This window comes from Hylobates moloch, unplaced genomic scaffold (genome assembly GCF_009828535.3).
Source record: "Hylobates moloch isolate HMO894 unplaced genomic scaffold, HMol_V3 SCAFFOLD_9, whole genome shotgun sequence".
NCBI classification, from domain to species: domain Eukaryota; kingdom Metazoa; phylum Chordata; class Mammalia; order Primates; family Hylobatidae; genus Hylobates; species Hylobates moloch.
In genome coordinates this window covers 17,441,902-17,457,611 of record NW_026652284.1, presented here as the reverse complement: position 1 = coordinate 17,457,611, position 15,710 = coordinate 17,441,902, and the positions used below count along the sequence as shown (strand labels likewise).

The window sequence follows — 15,710 nt, the reverse complement described above, 5'->3', positions numbered from 1 at the left end:
TAAAAGCATAACTGCTACTTCTAAGGATATACTTCTTGGCATTCTTTCATTTCCCTTTACAATGCCAAGAATGAAAATGGCCACTCATAAAATCACAAACTACCGTTTGCTCTGGAACACTCTTACCTCCTTACTTTGCCTAGTGTCTATCACCTTATCAATACCGGTTTCAGATTTCAGCTTAATTAGCACTTCCTTGGGGAAGCCTGCTCTGATGTCCCTGGCCAGGTCAAATGCCCCTGTTCTAATACTCTCTAGATACAATTTGACATTGCCAGGCAGACTGGCTCATGCCTGTAATCCCAGAACTTTGGGATGCTCAGGCAGGCAGATCACTTGAGGCCAGGAGTTCAATACTAGCCTAGCCAACATGGTGAAACCCCATCTCTATTAAAAATACAAAAACAAAAAAAAAATCAGCTGGGCATGGTGGTGCACACCTGTAATCCTAGTTACTTGGTGGCTGAGGCACAAGAATTGCTTGAACCTGGGAAGCAGAGGTTGCAGTGAGTTGAGATTGCACCACTACACTCCAGCCTGGACAACAGAGGAAGACTGCCTCAAACAAAAAAAAAAAAAAAAAAAGATATATTTGTATGGATATCTACTTCATGTCAATTGAGAATATGTCCATTTTTATGTTCATCACAGCACTCCAGAACTAACACAGAGCCTGGGACACAGAAGATGCTCAGAGGGTAACTTGTTAACACAGTCCAGGCTGTGATCTCTTCCTGAAACTCTGGACTCACATATCCAGCTGCCCACTCAACATCTCACATAGAGGTCTGACAGTCATCTTACACTCAGCATGGCCAATATTACGTTTTTATTTCTTCCCCTTCCTCCCACTCAACCCACTCCTAAACAAGCATTCCCGGTATCAGTAAATTATACAACCCAGTGGCCTCAAGCCAAAAAATTGTGATGTCATCTTTTTCACACCCAACAGGCAAGCCATCAGTAAATCCTGCCAGCTGTACCTTCCAAATATATTCGAATTTGACCTCTTTTCTCTGCCTTTGCCACACCACCCTATCCAATTCTACCCCAAATACTTACATAGCTCTGTCACCTCACATATGGTCTCTATATCATGTCTTTGGAGCCCTTTCTGGATCATCCGAAATAACTAAAATAATAGCCCTGGGCTGGACACAGTGGCTCACACCTGTAATCCCAGCACTCTAGGAGGCTGAGGTGGGCGGATCGCTTGAGGTCAAGAGTTCGAGACCCTGCCTGGCCAACATGGTGAAACCCCATCTCTACTAAAAATACAAAAATCAGCTGGGTGTAGTGGCATGCACCAGTAATCCCAGCTACTTGGGAGGCTGAGGCATGAGAATTGCTTCAACCCACGAAGTGGAGGTTACAGTGAGCCATAATCACACCACTGCACTCCAGCCTGGGCAACAGAGGGAGACTCTGTCTCAAAAAAATAAATAAATAAATAAAATATAATAATAAAAGCCCCTATGACTCTCCAGCCCCTCGCTCTGACATCTTTTTCTTCACAACATTTATATATGATTATCTATTATCTACTCGTTAGTAGATTTGTTCACTGTTTCTCCAGATATAAAATAAACTCCATAAAGGCAAGGACAAGGCCGGGCGCGGTGGCTCACGCTTGTAATCCCAGCACTTTGGGAGGCCGAGGCAGGCGGATCACGAGGTCAGGAGATCGAGACCACGGTGAAACCTCGTCTCCACTAAAAAAAATACAAAAAAATTAGCCGGGCGTGGTGGCGGGCGCCTGTAGTCCCAGCTACTCGGAGAGGCTGAGGCAGGAGAATGGCGTGAACCCAGGAGGCGGAGCTTGCAGTGAGCTGAGATCGCGCCACTGCACTCCAGCCTGGGCGACAGAGCGAGACTCCGTCTCAAAAAAACAAACAAACAAACAAACAAACAAACAAACAAAAAAAAAAAAAGGCAAGGACATCACTTTGCTTAGTGCTATATCCTCAATGCCTAGAATAGGGCCTAGTATATAATAGGGATTGAATGAAAAAATCCAGAAACACATGGGCTTAGAAAATGAAACCTGAACAGTACATTGGTCATATCTCTTCTTTCAGAGTTCATCAAAACAATGGCAAATATTACAGGAAGCAAACCAGGAGGCCCTGACAATATTCTCATCTTATAGGTTATACAGGCAAGTACTCAACTCCAAGTCAAACAAGCCCGCTTTACAAGACAGAAACATGTTTTTCTGATTTGAACTTCAAAAAATTCCTGAAATACACATTGCACAGATATTTTTCCCCTTTGATAGATGAGGAAATAGGATCAAAGAGAATGAGTGACTTATCTAAAAATCACAAAGCTATGTTGTGGAGATAACAGGTCATGATCATTATCTTAGTTGTTAAATTCAAACCAGGTAGGAAGGCAAATTTTCCTATTGATATGAAGTCATACTAGCTCCCTGTCAATATAAAATGTTAGGGAAATAAAACAAAAAGTTAAGTTACAATCAAGTAGACACATACCCTTTTCCAGGCCCCAGTTTAGGGGAGCCCACTCCCTCTTTAGTACGAGAAAGGATGTCTCTGACTCGGAGGGCAGCCAGCGGGTCCTTCTCTTTCCCCTTATCAGCCAACGCAGTAGGACTGAGATTCAGTATGAGGAAAAGGCTGTTTAACAAGCACCAAGCACCCAGCAATTGGAAATTCTGATAGTGCTGTTGTGAAAGGCACAAAATAAAAAACATAATCATAGAGATATTCACATCTCAGAGAGGACAAGATAGGAAGTATGCGGCAGAGATAGATATACTTCTTACCTCACCACCAGCCCGGCGAGAACTGCTGATTGCTTGTCCAATCATGTCATAGATTTCGAGCTGTACAATATCAAACAGACCCAAAAATCTGAACAAGCTGACAGATTTCATTATAAATGCTAAATCCTACCCAAACAATTTAACTTGAAGAGTTCAATATCCTCTTTTCAATGACACATTCCATTGTACTTTCCTTGACCTTCAATGGAGCTGACTCCCTCTTTTCATTTGGATCAAATGTCACCTTCTCAGAAGCCATCCCTCCTCCGAATCAAAAGCAGCATGCCCAGCTCCACGTCAGATCACTTTTTTTTTTTTTTAAGACGGATTTTCACGCTTATTGTCCAGGCTGGAGTGCGATGGCGTGATCTCGGCTCACTGCAACCTCCACCTCCCAGGCTCAAGCGATTCTTCTGCCTCAGCCTCCAGAGTAGCGGGGATTACAGGCTTGCGCCACCACACCCAGCTAATTTTTGTATTTTCAGTAGAGACAGGGTTTCACCATGCTGGCCAGGCTGGTTTTGAACTCCTAACCTCAGGTGATCCACCCACCTCCCAAAGTACTGGGATTATAGGTGTGAGTCACCACGCCCAGCCTAGATTACCATCAATCACAATGTATTGTTTCAGTGCACTTAATCACTATCGGAAATTTTCCTGTTTACTAAATTCCCCTAAAAGTACACTGACACACAGTAGGCCCTCAAATGTATTTCCTGAATTAATGGCTAATCTTTCAAGTGTGTTCTACAGAGATAGGGAAACAGCAATATACCAAATCAACCACTATACCAAATCAACAAGCTGGATGCCTACCTCTTAGACCTACTAATACCCAGGGAAAGTAGTACAGAGAATACTCTAAGTTCTTTCTTCTATCATGGAAGAAAGTGGAACTGGCCATACTCCCTCATTTGAACAATCAAGGTTCCCTTATCCCCAGATCTTTGGCTTACACATTTCTGGACAATTGTAGCTGCATCACTTTCATAGTCATCTTCTTTGGAGCTCGTGGACCCTGTCCGCACTTGCTGGGCACTACCCACATGCAGGATGGCCATGCAGGTTGCCACACTCACACCTGAAAAAGAAGATGCACAGGTCTCAGCCTTGGAGTGCACCCAAGAATCCACCAAAGCTGAAACACAAAAGCACACCCCACCCACAAGCAATTCCATGATTTGATTACTTAAAATAAATGCCATTAAGAGCAAGACTAAATAGGTTTACCATACAATTCAGTAACCAGACTCCTAGGTATTTATCCAAATAAGCTAAAAACTTACACACACACACTACACATGAATGTCCTTAAACAGGAGAACAGATAAACAAACTGTGATATATCCATACGATGCAATATTAATTCAGCAATAAAAAGAAATGGACTATTAAGTCATGAGAAGACATGGAGGAACCTATATGCATACTGCTAAGAGAAAGAAGCCAATCTGAAAATCTTGCTTATTGTATGATTCCAACTACATGACATTCTAGAAAAGGTAAAACTAGAGAGACAGTGGAGGTCAGTGGTGTTACCAGGGGTCGAGGGATGGGGTAAGGAATGAATAGGTAGAGCAAAGGGGATTTTTAGGGCAGTAAAACTATTTTGTACAATATGGTAATCATGGATACATGACACTATACATTTGTCAAAACCCATAGACCTGTACAACACAAAAATGAAACCCCAATGTAAACTATGGACTTTAGTTAACAATAATATATCAATATTGGTTCATCAATAATAAATTCACCATACTAATTAAAAGTATTACTGATAAGAGAAACTAGCTACAAGGGAGAGGGAGTATATGGGAACTCTATGAACCTAAAATTGCTTTAAAAATAAAATCTAAGCCAGGTGTGGTGGTGCATGCCTCTAGTTCCAGTTACTCGGGAGGTTGATGTGGGAGGATCATTTGCACCCAGGGGTTTGAGGCTACAGTGAGTTATAATCGGTCCAGTGCACTCCCACCTGGCTGAAACACTAAGATTCTCTTTAAAAAAAAAAAAGTAATAAAAATAAATAATTAAGGCCGGGCGTGGTGGCTCAAGCCTATAATCCTAGCACTTTGGGAGGCCCAGGTGGGTGGATCAACCGAGGTCAGGAGTCCGAGACCAGCCTCGCCAACATGGCGAAACCCCACCTCTACTAAAAATACAAAAATTAGCCAGGCGGAGTGGCAGGCGCCTATAATCCCAGCTACTTGGGAGGCTGAAGCAGGAGAATCACTTGAACCTGGGGGGTGGAGATTACAGTGAGCTGAGATTGAGCCATTGCATTCCAGCCTGGGCAAAAGAGTGAAACACCATCTCAAAAAAATTATAACTAAATAATTAATTTATTCATTAAATTTAAAATCTAGAGCCAGGCACAGTGGACTCAAGAGGCTGAGGTGAGAAGATCACTTGAGCCTAACAGTTCAAATCTAGCCTGCGCAACATAGCAAGACCGTATTTCTTAAATAAATAAATAATAAAATCTGGCCGGGCGTGGTGGCTCATGCCTGTAATCCCAGCACTTTAGGAGGCCAAGGCGGGGTCAGGAGATTGCTGGCTAACCATCCTGGCTAACAAGGAGAAACCCCGTCTCTACTAAAAATACAAAAAAAACTTAACCGGGTGTGGTGGTGGGCACCTGTAGTCCCAGTTACCCGGGAGGCTGAGGCAGGAGAATGGCGTGAACCCAGGAGGCGGAGCTTGCAGTGAGCCAAGATTGCGCCACTGCACTCCAGCCTGGGAGACCGAGTGAGACTCCATCTCAAAATAATAATAATAATAATAATAATAATAGTAAAATCTAATAATTTCAAAAAATTAAAAATAAAAATAAATTTTAAGATTATGAAAAAAATCCTATACTCCTATACCTGGAATTTCTCAAAGACATCATAGCCAAATCCCTTTCCTTAAATCAAATCCCAAGTGATCAAATTTTAACAAACCAGATTTGGGATCTTTAATCCGACTATGAATTTTTAAAGAATCTCTAGTCCTTATTGACTTTAATCACTTACTGACTGAGTACACTGAGATCCATGTGACAGTAACGAAATTCCCTGGAAATCAAAATAAATAAACCCCAAATTTAAAAATGCAAAATCAATGGTAGAGCACGAGGAAGCTCAATACTGGAAATTGGCTATGAGAGAGCATATTCTCCCATGTATCCTTAACTTTCTACTCTTAATGCTGCTGCCCTAGCTGAGGCCCTAAATGTATGCTGCCTGAATGACTGCCAATTCCTCCTAAGTAGTTTCCCTGCCTCCAATATTTCCCCACACCAAAATACCTTGTACACTACAGCCTGAATGTTCTTCCTAAAATATAGCTCAGATCCTCTCACAGCTCAGAATCTTTAATGGTCTCTACTATCTACAGGATATGGTCCAAATGACTTAGTCTGCATTTCTAATTGAGTCTTGCTTTCTGTCCAATTATACAACACCCACAAATAGCCATAAGACCTACAGACTTACTTACACACACACACACACACACACACACACACACAAACTTATGTAGTATGTTCCCCCAAACTCTTGGATACTTTTTGTCTGCTTCTGCTTCTGCCTAGAAATAGCCAAGCTGAGATCCTACCTGACTTAAGATTCAACATCAGAGCTCCTTCATGATTACTGCCTTTCTCAACTGCAAGTGAGCTCTCCCTCCTCTAAACTTCCAAAGTACTTTCTCATCTCTCATTCAGTTTCTTCACTTATAAGTTATTTACCAATATCCTCTAAAAGACAGTAAGGTCTCTGAGGGTGCAGATGCCTTTATCTTTATATTCCTATTTACACATAGATGTTCAAATTAAAACTGTTCAGAGAATGTAGGGAGACCAACCTCAGTAATTTCGTGGTGTTCCCAAAGTCAGGTTTCCAAGACTATCTGCTGAAATCTTCACTTGCAAAACCAAGTAAACTTCTGAAATTGCTATAACTTCCAAGACATACCAGAGATATGATATGTCTCGGAACTTAAAGCCAAGGATCAGTGATCTGGGCTAAAAAGTCCTTTTAACAATAACTTAAAAGAGAGTAAACACCAGCTGTCAGGCCCTGCTTCAAAAGCAGTAAGATCAACAGGAAAAAAGGGGATTTTATGGAAGCCTAAAGAATATCATTCTTCGCATTTATCAGTATAAACAGATACCACCTGTTCCACGAAGCCTTCTTCAAACCTGAAACCGCAGCAAGACTCAATCCCCCTCCTCTGTGTACCGAAAATATTCTATACTTCTATTGCTTTTAATATTGTTTTATATTATGCTATTTAGCCTTATGTGTTCTCTGCTGCTCAGATGTAGGCTCCTTGAGGGCAGAGACTACACGTAGTTCATCTCAGTCTTTGGCACTTTGCTTTTCATATAGTAAATATTTAATATCTGCACATACTATAAAATCAAATATGCCTATAACGCAATGGCAGCAGTGAAACAACAGGACCATTTACAAAGATTCCTATTGAGACCTCATTTCACCTTGATGCAATGTTAGATGATCCTTGAGAGAAGGGAGCAAGTAAAGGGGGATGAGTAGAGTATTCAGAAGGATTTTCATGGTTTCCTGAAAGTATATCTGTGCTTGACTGAGAAAATGAGACCAGATATGATAACTTCTCACCTGCATACAGACAACTTAGGCTGAGGACTGTCACATCTTGTAGACGAGAAGGATTGAGAGGTTCCAACACAGGTAGAGAAAGGGTATCCAATGCCATAGTTACATCAATCACCAATGAATGAAAGCTGGAACATGACAGGGATCGACAAGTGTCTCTTAGAATCATTCACTTCTATAATGTGACAGTTAAAGAAATTATCAGCATGGGCCTGGCACAGTGGCTCATGCCTATAATTCCAACACTTCAGGAGGCCGAGGCGGGAGGATTGCTTGAGCCCAGTTGTTCAAGACCAGCCTGGGCAACAGGGCAAAACCCCGACTCTACAAAAAATACAAAAATTAGCCAGCCATGGTGGTGTGTGCCTGTAATCCCAGCTACTCAGGAGGCTGAGGTGGGAGAACAGCTTGAGCCAGGAGACAGAGGTTACAGTGAGCCAAGACTGCAACCCTGCACTCCAGCCTGGGTGACAGAACAAGACCCTATCCCAAAAACAAAACAAAACAAAACAAAAAAAGTAAAGTATGTGCACCGTGAAGCACCTTACCCATTACGAACAGCAGTGGCATCTGCTACTGTTGCAGGCATTATGAAGAAGGAATTAGCTAACACTGCATCTTGGAACCGATTGATATAGCGTAGGAAATATGGCAGGTTCAAACACACACGCAGTAGCTTCTCTGAGCCACCTAAATGAATGAAAACCACAACCTTACAAACAGGCCTTTGTCTGATGCTTGATTCTTATCCACATGACAGAAGCACACTTAAGGAATTTTTGACAGACCAGAAATCAGCTTTCTGATAACAGCTGGGAGTCTTACCAAGCTCTTGAAGACTAGCCACGTTCTGAGCTATGAACACATTCTTGGTTTTGATAGCTGAGGCTTGATCTGTAGATGACTGCTCATCATTTTCTCCTTCCACCTGAAAAGAAACATAAGGCCTGTCAAGATACTATTATCTCTTCACCAAACCAACTGTCAAAAGTGAGCAGTAGCTGCGTGGATACTCTCCAGACTCCCCAGTTAATGAAGGGAAAATTCCTTACTAATGTTGGAGAAAATACAGGTTACATTTCCAGGAGGAGGGAAAAAATACACAGCTTTAAAATATATATATGTTCTATAACCAAAATGGAGCGATGCCTTTATATAGAAAACTGTACATAACCCTTACATTTGTTAATTTGCATTGAGAGAAGCCTAGAATGGTCATCAAACAGTAATAACTGTGGACAGAAGAAGCAGTTGGGGTGAATTTTACTTGTTTTATTTTGTATTCCTCAATTTCTTTTGTCCCACAGACATGTATATCATTTTATATCACAAACATAAAATATATCACTTTTTCTCCCCTAGTGTTATTATCTTAACAAATCCCACAGAGAAGAAGACATTTGACTAAAGAAACTCACCAGAGTCTGTGTACTGATAGGTTGTGATGCTACAGTTCTAGGGTTAAAAACCGAGGTCAGCTGGTTCAAAAAATTCATCTGTACCTCCTTTTGCCTCAACTCAGGGCTTACTGGTGAGGCCAGCTCTTTCTGATCTTCCACTGTAAAATACAAAAGCAAAAAAAGGGGTGAGGAAAGTGCCACTAGAAGGCAAAGGTGCCATGGAAAAAGTGCCCTGGGGGTGGTCATGTGATCAGATCTGTCAAAGGAACACCCACCGTCTGAAAGTGTCTTCACTGTTTGGGGCAGCTTGGCAGATTTCATCATTGCTGTAAATGTGATAATTTCAGTTCTATCTAGTCGGCTACAGCCAGTGCACAGGCCCTTGATTAGGAGAATCAAGTGTTTCTGAAAAGAAAACAAATGCAAATAGATCTTTCAGAAAATTCTACTGTTTTGGAAATTCTAACTGGCACAGGGCCAAATTTAGGTTCATATAAACACTAAAGCAAAGACTGCAAGCTGATGTCCTTACACTGTATGTAGCTTGCAGATTTGTCTTATTTTTCTCACAATATTTTTTTAAAATTTGAAGTGAATGAAAAGATTCCCATGCAAATCCGAACTTCTCACGCTCAAATAATTCACAGTATAGCAACCTTGCACCTCCATTCCTGCATGGCAGTAATAAGCCAGAGCCAAATAGTGGTTAGCCCCTTTAGTTGGGGCCTGCAATCTTCTCAACTAGCACACTTTATTCATTTTTTGTTACCTACCTGGCCCCTGCAGGTATGTAAGTTTGCAACCCTTGAGAAGACTCTGTACCACTCTGTACCAGAAGCCCCATGTACCAGAGGTTGGCAAACTACAGCTCCAATTCAACCACTGCCTGTTTTTGTAAATAAAGCTTTACTGGAACACAGCCATGTTCATCATTTATATATTAATCTATGGCTGCTTTCACACTAAAAAGGCAAAGTTAAGTAGCTGCAACAGATAACGTACAGCCTGCAAATGATTTCCTATCTGGCCTATTACAGAAAAAGTTCACTGACCTCTGCTCTATTCCACTAGTCAGTCACAACACTGCTTCAGAATAGGGCAAGAAATGGGCCCATCACTCTCACCTGGGACACAGCACAAGCCTCATCTGGATTCTCCAGACGCAGGAGAGAAAACTCAATTAGAACTTTACAGGCTGCTGCCACTGACTGAAGTTGGTTCCGGGGAACTGAGAAAGTAATAAACATTACTCAATTTCAGACTGCTCAGCATTGGTCAACAAATCAAGCAAAGTAAGTATTGAGCTCTATGTCCAACATTCCCAATATCATAACAATTATTCAGAGTCAAAAACCCAAGGGGTAAACAAAGGCATTTTGACATCAATAACTATCAGATCAATTTATCTCATATTTACTAGAAATTAGGATAACTATAATAGGAAATATTTACATCACACCAGTGCCAAGCACTTCAAAGGTACTAACTCATTTAATTCTTAAACCAATTCTATGAGGCAGATCTTCATATTATCCCTGTCCATTTTTAACAGCTGAGCTAACTAAATGACTTGACAAAAGTCACACAGCTAGATTTAAATCCAGGCAGTCAGCCTCTAGAGTTCATGCTCTTAACCACTAAACCAGGAGTGTGCAATCTTTTGGCTTCCCTGGGCTACACTGGAAGAATTGTCTTAGGCCACACAAAAAATACACTAACAGTAACAATAGCTGATGAGCTTTAAAAAAAAAAAAGGCAAAAAAAAAAAAAATCTCATAACATTTTAAGAAAGTTTATGAATTTGTGTTGGGCCAAATTCAAAGCCATCACATGGTCCTCAGGCTGTGGGTTGGACAAGCTTGCACTAGACAATACTACTATTGTAGTAGTATTCCCATGGATTCTAAAATGACGTCCTGGTCAGGCATAGTGTCTCACACCTATAATCCCAGCACTTCGGGAGGCTGAGGAGGGTGGATCACTTCAGCCCAGGAGTTCAAGACCAGCTTGGGCCAGCATGGTCAAACCCCATATCTACCAAAAATACAAAAATTAGTCTCATAACCCGATCTCAAAATAAATAAATAAACGGATAAAATTTTTAAGTATAACTTAAAAAAATAAAATGACTTCCTTATATAAAGTTTCTCCAAGCTAAAATTGATTCTTCTGCCAGTAGCCAGAGCTTGTAATAAACAGTATTGGACACTGAAGGATTACTCAGCAACTGGAAGAACTGTCTTGGGCCACACAAAAAATACACTAATTCTTCAGTGTCCTTTCAGTTTACTTGCTTAGCAAACTATTCAAATAAACAAATATGGTGACTCCTGCCTGTGATCCCAGCACTTTGGGAGACCAAGCTGGGAGGATTGCTTGAGCCCAGGACTTCCAGACCAGCCTGGGCAACATAGGGAGACCCCGTTACTACAAAATATTAATTGGGCATGGTGGCTTGTGCCTGTAGTCCCAGCTAGGACTGAGGAGGCTAAGGCAGGAGAATCACTAGAGCCCAGGAGTTCAAGGATGCAGTGAGCTATGATCACGCCACTGCACTCCAGCCTGGGTGACAGAGCAAGACCCTGTCTCTAAAAAAGCAAATTTAAAATAATTAGAATTCTTCAGAACTATTTGAGTCAAGATTTTAGAAAAATGCAAAAATTCAGAAATGTAAAATAGGGCTTAGCCATTTTGGGGGTAGAAAAATGAAGAAAATGGAGAACTGAAGTTGAAATCCCTTCATATACCAGAGAACACAAAGGAGAATCCACATCCTCACCAACACCAAATAAGGAATAGAGCCTTGAGTGGCTGCTAACTCCAGAGGTCGGTATCCACTACCACCTTCCCCCCAGGAAATTAACACACCAGTAATTACATGAGAAATCAATAAAATGATTTGGATTAAGAAGGGAAAGGAGGTCGACTTAATACTTATAAAGCAGGTGTCCAAGCCAAGTAGTTTTAAAATTCTGCTTGGTTAGCCTAGGTAAGGGAACCTCTGGAGCCTCATCCTAGCTGACAGTTGTCTCCACTCTTGGATGAGCAGCTTAGGAGTGCTAAAACCTAGACTTCATTAACAATTTGTTCAGATACACTAACGAGAGGATAAACAATCCCCCTATTCACAAGCCCTCAGAAGGGAAGGACAAGAGTGGAATACTTACTGAGACTGCAAACTGTTGTAATATAGTGTGTGGAAAGTGCAACAAAAGATGAGTAGAATGGCTCGTACTGCTTCTCATGGTGCAGAATTTCTGATTCACTGCAAAAATAATGATAATTCAGCCAGCATCTACTTAGCGCTTACTATGTGCCAGATACCCCTTTATGGATATTACATTATTTAATCCTTACTACCTGGTAGATAGTATCATCAACCTATTCCCCTTCGAGATTGGGAAAGATGAGACAGGCGGATCACCTGAGGTCAGGAGTTCAAGACCAACTTGGCCAGTATGATGAAAACCCATCACCACTAAAAATACAAAAATCAGCTGGGCATGGTGGCACGTGCCTATAGTCTCAGCTCCTCAGGAGGCTGAGGCAGGAGAACTGCTTGAACCTGGGAGGCAGAGGTTGCAGTGAGCCAATATTGAACCACTGCACTCCAGCCTGGGTGACAGAGCGAGACTTCATCTCAAAAAAAGATTGGGAAGGTGAAGCTTAGAGAATTAAAATTAAATATCTCATTCAAGGTCATCAGGCTTGGGAAGAAGCAGAGACTAACAAACAGAAAACATTTTCAAAGTCAAGCAGAACTAATGAAATGCAAGTAAAGACCTAACAGGATATCAATCTGTTCTATATTACTGACTGGCAAAGACCAATCGCTAATATGCCTTCATTATTGATAGCCAAAAAGGGGCAGACCAGAGTACTCAACATACTGTTAGTGGGAATACAGATTAAAGTAATCAATTTTAGACCAAATAAGGCCGGCCTGTAACGCAGTAACTTAAAAGGAATCAACAACTCAAGATAAGAAGTCATATGATCAGTGCTAAAGTCCAAAATTCACTGGATAACAGAGTTATCCCCTACACCATCCCTCTGACTGTAGACTAAAGCGAGATCACAAAAGAGTCGGTGATTTTTTTTTTTAACCACATTCCTTATCCTTAGCTGGGGAAATGCCCTCTTCTGAAAAAATCTAGAGGCCAACTAGGTTTAAAGGCTGGATACATTTAAAGCCATTCTATCAAATCAGGTGCTAATCCACAATTGATGAAACATGGGCCGGGCACGGTGGCTGGCCAGGTGTGGTGGCTCATGCCTGCAATCCCAGCACTTTGGGAGGTCGACGTGGGTGGATGACGAGGTCAGGAGTTCAAGACCAGCCTGGCCAAGATGGTGAAACCCTGTCTCTACTAAAATTACAAAAATTAGCAGGGTGTGGTGGCACGCGCCTGTAGTCCCAGCTACTCAGAGGGCTGAGGTAGAGAATTGCTTGAACCCAGGAGGTAGAGGTTGCAGTGAGCCGAGATCGGGCCACTGCACTCCAGCCTGGGTGACAGCAAGACTCCATCTCAGCAAAAAAAAAAAAAAAAAAAAAAAAGAAAGAAACACGAAGGTAAAGCAAAGACTAAAATATATTTTATTAAATGGAAAGAACAACAGTGTGGTTGAACAGTTTACTTAGTGAGTCAATCCCCAGCAAGAAGTATCAACCTATGGCGGGATGCATTGTAGCCGGTGGCTCAAGCCTGTAATCCCAGCACTTTGGGAGACACAGGCTGGTGGATTATCTGAGGCCAGGAGTTCGAGACCAGCCTGGCCAATATGGTAAAACCCTGTCTCTAATAAAAATACAAAAATTAGCCAGGTGTGGTGGCACCCGCCTGTAGTCCCAGCTACTCACGAGGCTGAGGCACAAGAATTACTTGAACCCGGCAGGCGGAGTTGCAGGGAGCTGAGATTGTGCCACTGCACTTCAGCCTGGGCAAAAGAGTGAGACTCCAACTCAAAAAAAAAAAAAAAAAAAGAGTATCAACCTAAGAAGGGAAATGTAAACAGAGTGAACACTCCATTCACTGCCTGCAAGACTATCTACCTGCCAAATGAACACAGGAGCCAAAAGGACAAGTCACTATTTGGAAGGTGCCAACGTCGGAGATGAATCACCTTAAATAACACTTGAGAGTCTGGCATTGCAAGCACTTTGCTATATGCAGATCAAGGATAAATGGGTATGTATCAAAGATTAGTCCCTAACTTAGAATAACTCCTTCACCAAGAAAAAAATATTTATAGCGCATCTACGATGTGTGCAAGGATCCTCCTGCCCACTAAGGGTCATTTTCCATTTGTCAGGGTACATAAAAAGGAGAAAATAAAAACCTTTCCACAACAAGCAGCACTCAAAAGTTGCTGGTGACTAAACACAGTTTTAAGGCTCACATGTACAGCAGAAAACTCCCTACTAAATCCCCCTGTTTCTACCTCATATACTTAGTTTTTCCTTTACTTCCAGCCTTATACTTTATTTTTTTGAGACAGAGTCTCGCTCTGTCACCCAGGCTACAGTGTAGTGGCACGATTTCAGCTCACTGCAACCTCCACCTCCTGGGTTCAAGCGATTCTCCTGCCTCAGCCTCTCGAGTAGCTGGGATTACAGGTGCGTGCCACCACGCCTGGCTAATTTTTGTATTTTTTTTAGTAGAGATGGGGTTTCACCATGTTGGTCAGGCTGGTCTTAAACTCCTGACCTCGTGATCCACCGCCTTTGCCTCCCAAAGTGCTGGGATTACAGGCATGAGCCTCCACGCCTGGCCCCACCCTTATACTTTCTTATTCGTTTTTCTAAGGCTTTCCCACTCTGTCATTTGATGTTATTTTACTGGGTTTATTTACCTTTCCTGATTTATTTCCAAAGTTCAGAGCTGCTTATCCCCACTTTTTCCAGCTGAACAGGTTTACCAAATCTAAGAGAAATACTGCCCACCCAAAGGACGGACTTAGCCTATTGCTTTCATACCCATTCTGATAATGAAATATATAAATATATATATATAGGAGTAAACTCATTTAATTGCCTGGTTCAGTGTCATCCTATTGTGATCTAATGAACCCAAGTTCCTCCCCTAGAAACACGTAACATCCTTATTCCAATAAAGAAACAGGAAGAATGCATTTTGGGGAAAGACAGACATTGGCAGAGGAAAAATGGAATGGTCTTCAGCTCTACTTATAATGTGCACTGGGCAACTAAGAATAAACCTGGGAAAAATTGGTTTTGAAGACTTGGAAGAGGAAATAGAGAAGTAATGGACATTGTCATATCTCTTGATTTTAAGGAAACAGTGTGCATGAGTCAGCTAATAGGGGTGTGCTGCCATAATTTCCAACCTCACCCTCATGCCCTGAGAAAATGTTAAGACACCAAGACACCAGAGAATAAGAAATGGAAAAATGGAACAAAGGACAAAAAGTTGAGTAGGAAGAAGAATGAAGAAATGGAAGCAAATATAAAGCACGGGAAGGAAAATAGAGATAGAGGTGAAAGTATGTCTTTGCTCTGGTTGGTCAAGCATCTTCCTGAATCACCTGTCACTCCTAATGAACTGCAACAACAGCACCGCTGAGCCTGAAACACTGTGGATAGACAGAGAATCTGAAGCTTTTATACTCTATACCAAATAAATGTGATGCAGAGTACAAAGGGAAACAGCAGCTAAACAGACAGGTCAGAGAAATCCAATTTGATGTGTAAGTGAAAAAAGAACAGGCAAGGTCTGGAAAAATCTAGCTCTTTTTAGGAAGAAACGGAATCTGAGGAGGGGCATCATAAAAGACTAAGGATTCACCTCCCTTCTCCCTCTTCAATATCATACTATCAATCTTTTTTTAAATGGTAGAAATTCCACAAGCTCCTTTCCCCTCATCAGTTTCATG

At 41.7% G+C, this 15,710-nt stretch overlaps 1 protein-coding gene across 9 annotated transcripts in view; it reads right to left on the bottom strand.

Moving 5' to 3' along the window:
• Window positions 1-15,710, bottom strand: part of UBR4 (ubiquitin protein ligase E3 component n-recognin 4) — a 146,166-nt gene that overhangs the window by 125,610 nt on the left and 4,846 nt on the right. For all 9 annotated transcript variants that reach the window (XM_032759101.2, XM_032759105.2, XM_032759109.2 and 6 more), the window contains exons 2-11: window positions 11,984-12,081; window positions 9,941-10,044; window positions 9,092-9,221; window positions 8,835-8,974; window positions 8,242-8,344; window positions 7,965-8,106; window positions 7,420-7,544; window positions 3,745-3,869; window positions 2,789-2,848; window positions 2,496-2,686 (exon numbers count right to left, since the gene is read on the bottom strand). In XM_032759101.2, the coding sequence (XP_032614992.1) occupies window positions 2,496-2,686; window positions 2,789-2,848; window positions 3,745-3,869; window positions 7,420-7,544; window positions 7,965-8,106; window positions 8,242-8,344; window positions 8,835-8,974; window positions 9,092-9,221; window positions 9,941-10,044; window positions 11,984-12,081 (1,218 nt within the window). The remainder of the gene's footprint in view (window positions 1-2,495; window positions 2,687-2,788; window positions 2,849-3,744; window positions 3,870-7,419; window positions 7,545-7,964; window positions 8,107-8,241; window positions 8,345-8,834; window positions 8,975-9,091; window positions 9,222-9,940; window positions 10,045-11,983; window positions 12,082-15,710) is intronic.